Source organism: Mastomys coucha, unplaced genomic scaffold (genome assembly GCF_008632895.1).
Source record: "Mastomys coucha isolate ucsf_1 unplaced genomic scaffold, UCSF_Mcou_1 pScaffold11, whole genome shotgun sequence".
NCBI classification, from domain to species: Eukaryota; Metazoa; Chordata; class Mammalia; order Rodentia; family Muridae; genus Mastomys; species Mastomys coucha.
In genome coordinates, this window is record NW_022196893.1 from 11400086 (window position 1) to 11411567 (window position 11482).

General features: G+C 47.8%; 1 protein-coding gene across 4 annotated transcripts in view; it reads left to right on the forward strand.

The window, feature by feature from the left end:
• Positions 1-11482, forward strand: part of Grap2 (GRB2 related adaptor protein 2) — a 78577-nt gene that overhangs the window by 57914 nt on the left and 9181 nt on the right. For all 4 annotated transcript variants that reach the window (XM_031349831.1, XM_031349849.1, XM_031349821.1 and 1 more), the window contains 3 exons: positions 2928-3019; positions 6950-7069; positions 11207-11372. In XM_031349831.1, the coding sequence (XP_031205691.1) occupies positions 2928-3019; positions 6950-7069; positions 11207-11372 (378 nt within the window). The remainder of the gene's footprint in view (positions 1-2927; positions 3020-6949; positions 7070-11206; positions 11373-11482) is intronic.

The window sequence follows — 11482 nt, forward strand, 5'->3', positions numbered from 1 at the left end:
ATATATATATATATATACACACATGTGAATGTTTGCCAGCTTGGTGACCCAGGTATTTAATCCCAGCACTTGGGAGGCAGACACAAGCAGATCTGAGTTTGAGGCCAGCTTGATCTACAGATCAAGTTCCAGGGCAGCCAGGGCTACATAGAAAGCCCTGTCTCAAAGAAGGAAAAAAAAAAGATACACATACATATTTCTGTGCCAGAGCTCTGTCTGTCCTCACCTAAGCTCTGTAAGGCTCCGGTGAGCTGCTGCATTTCAGATGGCTAATTGATATGTCCTGTGTCACACAGCTAGTGACAGAACTCAAGCTAGAAACCAGGTTTTCCTCTTCCAAACCTGATGGCACTTTTCTTCTACCTCAGCAGGGATATTAGAGGCAATGCCAGGCATAATGGTGCCACATTTGTAATCCCAGAGCTCAGGAGGCAAAGGCAAGCTGGTCTCTATGAGTTCGAGGCCAGCCAAATCTACATAGTGAGTTCCAGGGCTACATAGTGAGGCTCTGTCTCATGAGAAAAATTAAAGAGTGGCGCCTAGACCTGGGGACGAAGCTCAGCTAGCTAGCAGAGAGCTCACCGGCCGTGCAGGGAGCCCTGGAGACTTTTCCCAGCACAGCATAAAATAGATGTGGTGGTGTTTGCCTGTGATCTCAGTACTCAGAAGGTGGAGGCAGGAAGATCAGAAATTCAAGACCACTCGGCTGCCTAGGGATTTGGTGGCACAGGAAACTCTGTGGCAGGAAGGAAGGGAAGAAGGGGGGTGGGAGAGGAAAGGAGGGAGGGAGGAAGGAAAAGATGGGTTTCTCCAGCATTAGCTTTCGATGTGGAAGAGAGAAATCCAAGGGATCCAGGACTTCCACTCCTACCCTTTCTGGGTGAGTCTTGGAAACCCCAGTCACCAGCCCCCAGCTCGCGCCTACATCCAACACGTACATCCCCAGCACCCAAAGCTAGCCGAGGGTTTCTCCTCGGTGGAAGGAGTGCAGCCGGAATTCACCGGCTACAAGCTGAAGCCCACGGGTCCCTCATACTCCTGCGCCTCTCTATTTCAGTAGAGACATCACCACCCACTCAGTCTCCCAAGCTAGAAACCCAACGTTTTCCCAGAATCCCCTTCTCCCTCAGCTACCCTAAATGGTTACAAAACCCTGCCCGCTTTCCTTTCCTTTGCCCCTCCTAAGCTCAGACCCCCTGTCCCTTACCCGGTGGGCTACGCCCATCTCCCTCTGTCCCTCCTCGCCCCCAGCTCCTCTTCAAAGCTCCTCCTTAACTCTCATTCTTACTGTCATTTCCTGAGTTAAAAATCTTTTTATCAAGCTCAAGATAAAAATCCAGAATTTTCAACACGGGCTGCAAGGCCCTGTGTTTCTAACCTCCCCCAGCTAATAAAGCCCAGCTAGGGCGAAGCCGCCAAACTCCAGGAATGTACCTCAGACCCTGTTTGGAGGTCATCACAGTTGGCCCAATTAGCTCATCGCATTGACTGGGGAGGTCTCCAGGCAATCTTTCCCATCTGCCCTCTGCACTTCCTTCTGCCCTAGCATCTCCACCCATGAAAACATTTTCAGCTACAAGAGAGAGAACCAAAGAGTTAATATTCCTCCAAGCCCAGAACCGGGAGGTGGGGTTGGGAGTGGGAGGTGGGAGGTGGGAGGGGAGAGGGAGAGGGCCATTGGAAAGTGACTTCAGAGGTTTGGTGGTACCATCAAAGGTTTCCCGGTCTCTAATACCTTTGGGTAGAGTCACTGCTCTAGTCTAAGCCCACATACTTTAGAAGCTTTCAAAGTGGAGATGGCAAATATTTTTAAGGGCGTCTTGTTTTTGTTTTTGTTTTCTGAAATCAATGAAGATATATACAGCCATATCTGCTGAGTAAGTGAGTGACCAAGGCAGGTGACCACATCTAGGTATCAGTCATGGAGGGTCCTATAGTAAGGAGACAGAAGAACTCTTGGTTTTGTTTATGATCTGATGCTAAGTTTATAAAGGGCACAGCAAGTGTCTCTGTAGAGAGGCCCCGGTCCGCCCTGTTCCTCTCAAGTTCTCGCTCTGTTGCTCTGGAGCTTACTACTAAGCAGCTCAGGCTTGCCTCCAACTGACAGAAATCCTCCTGCCTCGCCTTCCTGAGTGTTGAGGTGACGGGCATGTCATACCTGAACTGTCATCTCAAGCATCTGGAGTTCCATCCCTACTCTTTTCAAAATTCAAAGTGGGAATATGAAATATAAAATGTTATAGTTTAGATGCTGGTCTCACTTAGACATCTAAGTTTTAATCTTCTTGTTTAAAAATAAATTTTTGGTCAGACATGGTTTTTCATACTTCTATAACCCCCAGTACTTGGTAGGTAGAAGGTAGAAGGAGGAAGATCAAAGAGTTCAAAACAACCCCTCATAGCGAGTTCCAGGCCAGCTTAGGCTACATATGGACGTCTTTCAAAAGAATTAACGAATGAATTAATACATTGGTGGCTGATAAGACAGCTCAGTAGGTTACTTTGATCCCTGGGAGCCACAAAGCAGAAGGAGAGGCCTACCAAAAGTTGTCCTCTGACCTCCATAGATGCTCTCTGGCACACTTGTGCGCACACACAGACAAATGCATGCACATAAAGATATGTGAAGAACTAAACTTATAAGAAGGGATTCAGGGCAGTCTCTGAGCGCCAGGTCTGAGCTGTGTGTGTATATGTGTGTGTGTGTGAGTGTGTGTGTGACATGAGTGCCCAGCGTAAGTGGAGGAAAATAATGGTGTAAAGAAAAGCCAGATTCTAGAGAATTAAGCCATGGTGTTCCCTCCTCCCACTAAGCCCTGGGGCTGGTGTCCCTTCCAGTCCCTTAGGCTTATTTTCCTCGTGGCTCTGCAGTCCCTTCCTGCTGCTTGGTGTCCCCTCATCAGAATCCTTTGTTCTTTTCCATCTAGATCCTAAGCAACCAGGAAGAGTGGCTCAAGGCGGAGCTCGGAAGCCAAGAAGGATATGTGCCTAAGAATTTTATAGATATCGAGTTTCCTGAGTAAGTATTTCCAGCCTGCCAAGATGGGTCTACCCACACACGCTCCCCTTACTTTTTCAGTCGTCACTAAAATTATCTATGCATACCCAAGGAACTGTCAGAAATGGCTGCCTCTGGAGATCTCCCTCCCCAGCCTCCAGAACCCCACAGCGGAAGGCCAGGGTAGGAGGGAGGTTTATTTGCATGGCATCACATTCCCTTCTGAAGTTTACACCATGTGCATGCATCGCCTATTTAATTATATATACATATATACATATATACATATATATACACACACACACATACAGGAGAGAAAGACGGGGAGGGGGGAGGGAGGGAGGGAGGGAGGAGTAGGGAAAGGGGAAGCTTGTTAAAATCACCTATAATGAATGCAGTTGCAGGATCTCCAAGAATCCCAAAGGGGGCGCTGTTGAACATCACTCATCAAAAGCCATTCCTGCAAAGTTCTTGACTGCCTAATGTGGCTTTCCACCCTAAGCAGGAATCCCAAACTCTATCCGCTTGCTCACCCCAGTGGGGGGAGGGGGGGCACCAGGGGGGGTTCCCTCCAGAAAGAGGAAGTGAAACACAGATTGGGCTGTGTTTGTCTCAAGAATTGACCACAAGGGTTAGATAGAAATCTAATCTTGTCTCAGAGCCAGGGTTGAGCCCTTAAGAGCCTAGGCTTTGTAAGAAAATCATAGTAGTATCGGTGACTCAGGCAGTCACCTTCCGTGATCCAGGAGAGACCACTGAGCCAACAGGCTAACCACTGACTGTCCCCCTCCCCCGTGGGCCCTTAGTGCCGCTGTCATCTGCTAGGGGGCCACTTGAGGCCAGTCAATCTCCCACCTACTTCTCAGCTCTGCCACCTTCCTCCCAGGTGTATGGCGGGTGAGGGAACCCACCCAAAGAGAAGTGTCTTGATCCCCTCCCCCACCACATGCCCACTCCCACTGGCCCAGCACGTCCAGCAGCCACGTTGAGATGCAGCTGCCTGTGCCTCCAGCAATAGACACCCCCACACACACCACTTCCCCATCTACTCTCTGTACTCAGCTGACAGGCTCCCTGCAGTCACCACCTCCCTGGCCAAAGACACAAATGAAAAACAAAGCCACGAAACTGGTGCTCCCAACTCCTTCCAGTTTTCCTTTCATTCCCTCAAAAGTGTTTGCCAATTGGCCTGCGGGCACACCCATCCTCCAAGGAACCCCCAGCCTCCTGTCAACGAGGTCCCAGCCAACTACTGACTGCATCCTTACTTTTTTAGCCACCACCTCGGCAGGATGGGACCTTCTTCCCTTTAGAACATACTCGGTGACTGCCATAATGCGGTCTTCATGCCTCCTCTCCTTGGGGCCTCCAGTGCCCTGGCTTCTCCTCCTCAGGCTCCTTTGCTAGATCCTCCTCACCCTGCCACCCCCAAAACACACACACACACACACACACACACACACACACACTCTTCTCCAGTAAACCTTTCTTATTTTTTATTTTCCCCAGTGGTGGTATGTATGATTATGCCATATTGTGGAGGTCAGAGGACACCTTCATGTGTCACCTGGAGGAATATCATTCACCTCTTTGGGACAGGGTCTCTGCCTGGTCTATTACTTGCTAATATTCGGCTAGGCGGGCTAGCCAGTGAGCCTCAGGATCTGCCTGCCTTAGTCTCCCCAGTCCTGCTTACAGGCTCCCATCCCTAGGACAGGCTTTTATGTGGGTGCTGGGGATCGTGACAATTCAGGTTGTCAGGCTTTCAAAGCCATCTCCTGTGACCATTTTATAAATGATTTCCACCCCCAGCATCCTGTCCACTCTGTTTCCATTTTCTCTCCTGACTCACAGTCCCCTGGCAGGCCATTTTTGATTATTCTGTTGTTATTGTGCGTCTCCCAGGCTACCTATAATGTCAGTTTCCTGAGAGTGAAGTCACTTGTCCACTCTGTTCACCACTATTTTCCAAGCGCCAAGAAAATGGTCCTAGGTGTTCAAAGATGATCAATAAGAGCTGTGAGACCCGGCCAAGGTGGAATAAAAGGTTATCCCTGTGCCTGCAGTTATGGGAAATAGAATCAGAAGTTCAAAGCCAGCCTCTAACATATGACAAGCTTAAAGTCAGTCAGGGCTACGTGAGACCCTGTCTCCCCCCCCAAAAAAAAACCAAAAGCAATAGGTTGGGTGTGGTGGTGTACACCATCGATTCCGGGCACTTCAGAAGCAGAGGCAGCCAGAGCTCTGTGAGGCCAGCCTGGTCTACACGATGAGTTCCAGGATATCCAGGGTTTTATAGAGATACCCTATTTCTTTTCTTTAACATTTATTTTTATTTATATGAATACACTGTAGCTGTCTTCAGACGCACCAGAAGAGGGCGTCAGATCTCATTTCGGATGGTTGTGAGCCACCGTGTGGTTGCTGGGATTTGAACTCAGGACCTTCGGAAGAGCAGTCGATGCTCTTGACCACTGAGCCATCTCTCCAGCCCGAGAGATACCCTATTTCAAAGTAATTAATTAACTAATTCAAACAAAAATATAAATAAAAGATGTCTAATAAAGTGAAAAGTGAGCCTTGAAACAATAAGGAAGATTGAAACCCTGGCCTCCTGTGTCTGACACAAAATGTGTGGAAAACTTTGGAAGTCTTAAAAACAAAACCAAAAATCCCATACTCTATTCTAGTTAGGGAACGTAGCTTTTCTAAATGCCTCTGCCTTTCTAAAGGTCTCTGCTTGTTGCCTCTGCTACAAGCTTCCCTTTAAGCTATGGCTGCGGCGGCACACACCACCCACCTACTCCGGTCACTCCTGTGCTTTCTCCATGTGGCAGTCAGCTGTTCCGCCCTGCAGAGGTGTGGGACACCAGAAACCACAGGCTCCAGCCTGCTGCTGTGGTCAGGTCTGGAGGAAGTGTCCCTCCTGTTATCTAAGTCTAGAGTCAAGGGTCTCAGATCCTGTGAAGCACAGAGGCCCGCGGTGCATTTGTCCTAAAGGGATATGAGCATTAATTAGCCTTCCAATGACAGCAATTAGAGCAGCCTTCTAGAAGTCATGTGACAGGGTCCAACCTCTACCAGCTGTGACGGAAACCCTCATTCTAGAGCAGAACAGAGTTTGTGTTCTCCTGGCAGAAGCCGCAGTCACTGTTCACCTAACGCAATGTGTTTGACTTTTTTTTTTTCTGGAACATTCCAGCCACTCCTGCCCTGACTGTATGTGCTCTGGGGAATTTGATTTCTCTTCTACATCTCTATTTCATCTTCTAGATCTCCTACATCTCCATAAAGGATCACCAGATCTGGATTCATTTTTTTGTTTTGTTTTGTTTTTAGATGGATGACCTCAAAGTGCAGGGGGTGGCTCACGGCTGCAGATGTTACTGTTAGAGCTGCTGTGTTTACAAGATTTCCTGGACACTTGGCAGTCCCTGCTGGACACAGCAGTCAAGCCCCTGAGGCTCCCGTGTTAGCCCAAAGAACCTGACCCCGCTGAGCTAGAACTGTCCTCAATGCTCCTGGGGAAAAGCGGCCGACCGCTGACATCTCAGGAAGGGAATGGGTGCCCAGGCCTTGTTTACCAGCTTGGCTTGATGTCCTGCCTCCATGCCTGTAGCAGCCTTTTCTATCCCATGCATTCTCTTCTCCTGGTGGCAGATGACTTCCCACTGTGAGCCAATCCCACGTGGCCCCATTTTGGTACAGCAGCAAACTTCCATGATTCAAGTTTCCCAAGCTAGAGAGAAACTTCTGGAGCAAGTGCAGAGCAGTGGGTCATCGCCTCCCCAGAAGCAGTTGACTACCATCGCTAGGTTTTAGAATGCATGCCTCAAACCCTGACTCAGGGTCCCTGGCTTCTGCCCTTGAGTCACCTCTTTTCCATGTCCCTTCTCCCTCTGCACCACCATCACCTCTCTCAAAGAACCCTTTTGCCCTGTCTTGCACTAGGTGGTTCCATGAAGGCCTTTCCCGACATCAAGCAGAAAACTTACTCATGGGCAAGGGGATCGGATTCTTCATCATCAGGGCCAGCCAGAGTTCCCCAGGAGACTTCTCCATCTCTGTCAGGTACTAGTGACTCCTAAACTCGCCTTGATCCTCCTTCTCAGCCTGCTGAAGCTGAGAAATTAGCTGACATCTCAGGAAGGGAATGGGTCAGAAACATGGATCAGAAACATGGTGGCATCTCTTTAACTATTCGCCTATTTATTCCCCAGAACATGTGTCCTCAGCTCCTCCACACATGGATCTCTGTTCAAAATGACCTGTGTAGTGGTAGTTCATACCTTTAATTCCAGCACTCAAGAGACAGGGCCAGGCTGGTTTCACAGGCTGTTAAGTTCAAGGCCGGCCTGGTCAACACAGTGAGTTCTAGGACAGCCAGGGCTACATATTAAGAAACAGTTGAAGAAAAGAAAAAGGTGTGCATTTATCTATTTCCCTGTCCCACCCCTTTTTCAGAAAGCAAGTTGATCTGTGTTACATGTGTGCTCTGAACAGCACCAGACACCCTGCAGACATCGAGGAGTAGCTGTAGAAGCAGGAGAGGAAGAAGAAAAGGGAGATCCCACTTGAGGACAGAGGTCTAGATCTTAAGCTTTTCTGCCTCTGTCAGTAGAGGGCTGAAGAAAGGCTGGAGAAAAGCAGAAATCCCAAGCTGCTGCTGGACACAGAGCAAGGTCGCTCTCCCTCAGCAGCAAGGTCCTGGCAAAGCAGAACTGAAAAGAGTAGAGATGAGGGAGCCCTCCCCCCCACCCCCCGGGGAGGGGGATCAGAAAGAACTTTGACACTGTAACCCTTGTACCGTACCTTACAGGAAGTGACTCAGTCCAGGCAGGGATGTGACACAGTCCTAAACTGAGAAGCCCCAGCTCTGCATGCAGTGTGTGTGGTCAACGTGTCAAAGCCTGCAAGTCAGACTCAGTGGCCACGTAATGCAAGAAATGCAGCTCTTAGCAGTGGAGGCCAGAGCCTTCACAGGACACACACCCCTGCCCAGTGAATGGACAGGCAACACTACCCTGCCTTAGTTGATAGGTTTCTAAAGGTGTGAGGCTTTATTGCTTCCAGTGCAGAAATCTAATCTCTGATGATAAACTGGCTGCTTCGTTATTTCGATAAAGAGGAACTTTTAAAGTGTAGGCAGGAAGGACTAATAAACTGTGAGCCAGTTGTCTCTAGGCATGTGCACCTCGAGTGTGCTTGCAAATACCTTTGTCTCCTTAATGTCACCAACCTTGACATCTTGCTAAAACAAAAAGAACACACACACACACACACATGTACATATATATGTATATGTATTTCATGTGTATGTGTGTGTGTGTCTGTCTGTCTGTCTGTGTTACATATGTGGTGACTGGAGTGCATATACGCACATGTGGAGATCAGAAGATATGTTTAGGGAGTTGAGGCTCTCCTTCTACCATGTGGGTCCCAGAGACTGAACTTGGGGCATCAAGCTTGGTGGCAGGCACCTTTACCCACTGTCTTAGTCACTATTCTGTTACTGTGAAAAGACATCACGGCCAAGGCAACTCTCATAAGCGAAAGCATGTAATTAGGGGCTTGTTTCCAGTTTCAGAGAGTGAGTCCACTTTCATCATGATGGGAAGTGTGGCAGAGAACAAGCAGACATGGTGCTGGAGAAGTAGTTGAGAGCTACATCCTGATCTTCAGGCCAAGAGAGAGAGAGGTGGGGGAGAGGGAAGGAGAGACACCCCAAGTCCCTTCCTCCAACAAGACCACTCTTAATCCTTTCAAGCAGTTCAATTCACTGGTGACTAAGCACTTAAATGCATTAGTCTCCTGGGACCATTCTTATCCAAGCCATCACACACTGGCTTTGTCACTAGCCCTATACTCCTAATTCCCCTTAACTAAAACTTCTTATATTGGGAAATCATAAATATTAGCTCAAGCCAATATTAATATATCTCAAATTCTAAACTCCTCGGATCTTCATTAGAGAAAATTTGGTCTATTAATAAACCAACCAACCCTATTTTAATTTTATATTTTCCTTTTTTTGTAAAATTTCTGTGTGTATGAGTTTGGCATGTCTGTCTGCATACCATGTATATGAAGGGAATGTGGAAGCTAGAAGAGGGAGTTTGATCTCCTGAAACTGGAATTACAGATGGTTGTTAGTCACCATATGGATGCTGGGAATCCAACCCCAGTTCTCTGGAAGAGCAACCTGTACTCTTAACTACTAAACCGCAGCCCCAATTAAACTTGTTTTTAAGGACCTTGGTCACAAACTGCACCAAGCAATTTGTTAGGCTGAAGTGCATCTTTTGATGCCTTCAATTTTCAGAACCTTGACTTTTTCAGCTAGGAATTATGGGTCATATTCCTTGCCTGACATGAATCATATACACTGCTTAGCTTAGACTTCTGCCAGAGTCTTGCCTGGTATTGAGACAAGGCAACTTCTTGTGGTCATTAGAGGACTCTCCACACTATCTTTTGAAAGCATGCACTAGACATCCCAAAGCAAAACCACTTTTATATATCCTTACAAATACTGTATGGCGTGGACACAAAGGGTTAAGAACCCATGATGGTTCTCTTGCTAAGATGCTAGTCTTTCGGATCTGGCGACTACAGTCACATCCCTTTCTTTACCCTCCTCAATACCAGTAGGTCATCCGACATTATAGACACAGATGTTAAGCAGCAACGTGATGTCCATTGTGATTGCTGAGAGGGGCTGGGTGAATAATTATTATACACAGAAATACTTCTGGGCTGGTAAGATGGCTCAGTGGGTAAGAGCACTGACTGTTCTTCCAAAGGTCCTGAGTTCAAATCCCAGCAACCACATGGTGGCTCACAACCACCCGTAATGAGATCTGATGACCTCTTCTGATGCATGTGAAGACAGCTACAGTGTACTTATTTATAATAAATAAATAATTTTTTGGGCTAGAGGGAGCAGGGACTGAGCAAGTGGGGCCGACTGGAGTGAGCAGGGTTGACCAGAGCGAGCAGAGGTCCTAAAGTCAATTCCCAACAACCAGATGAAGGCTCACAACTATCTGTACAGAAATACTTCCTCCTCTATGAGTTGGGATGCTATATCTTGAAGAAAAGACACTGGTAGTGTCCAAACTCCTGGGAAAGACCAGCAGTGATGGCCATGTTTCAATTTCTACCACAAATTAGTTGGGCAAGAAGTAACTGTCTAACTGTTGGCTTCTCTTGACTATGAACAGAACCCAGATTAAAGATGAGAATAAAGGCCAGAATCCCGGTTCCCTCCAAACACAAACCCCTAAAACTATCCCTGGGAATCCCCTACTAAGCTTCAGAGGAATCTCTACTCCCCAAAGCCCTTTACCTCTTGACCTTTCTGCTGGAACCAGCCATCGACAGCACGAATGCTCGTGCAGCTACAACATGCAAACACAAGTCTGTCTGGAAAAACAAAACAAAACTTGATAACCAAGACAGAATGACTTAGCTGTGGAGAAAGGCCAGAGCTGAGAATAAAATCTACCTCCTTATTTCAGATGGCTAATCCGATTTCTGCAGAGCCAGTACAGATTGTGCCTGACCACCTGAGGTCCCGACTGGTAGCAAAAGGCACAGATCTAAAAGCAGTCAGCATAATTACCGAGGCCAGCTAGAATCAGACAGGGTGTTCTCCTTCAGGTTTGCTATCTATTGACCTGGACTAAGCCCTTGGGCCTCTCTCAGTCTCCATATCCTCTCCTGTCCAGTTAGACAAAATGCTAACACAGGTTGCCCATATCTAGATCAGCTGCTGCTGTAGAATGAGCAGCTCTCCTGTGGTGTAACAGGGCCACGGGCCTCCTGAACACTCAGCAGCAGTGAGTGCCTACCTGAGATGGTGTAATCATGCCCCATCATGAAATGGAGAGAAGATCATAAGACTATGAAGGCAGTTAGTAGAGGATGAGGGAAAGAGACTTTCTCTTCATTGGCATAGCTGCTTGTATGTTGTCTAATTAAACTCCTTGGTTGACAAAGCCAGACTAGAGTGGAATCATTACTTCATTCTGTCATTGGCGTCCTATCTAGGGGAAACAAATGTTTGCTTATGTCACCCTCTGGCCCCAAGAAATGTTCATACAATGCCCATCCAAAGAGAACATCACCATCCCTGGGCGAAAACAGTGCCCCCAGCAGGGGCATGGTCACCGTGGAACACACAACCTGAGTTTGCTTGATCTCCAGGCACGAGGACGACGTCCAGCACTTCAAAGTCATGCGAGACACCAAGGGCAATTACTTCCTGTGGACTGAGAAGTTCCCATCCCTAAATAAGCTGGTGGACTACTACCGGACAACGTCCATCTCCAAACAGAAGCAGATCTTCCTTCGGGATGGAACGCAAGATCAGGTATGCCTTAGGTTCAAATGAACTCCAGGCCAGAGATTGTAGGTAGCCTGAATTCCTGTGACACACACACACACTCACACACACACACACACACACACACAAGGGGGGGG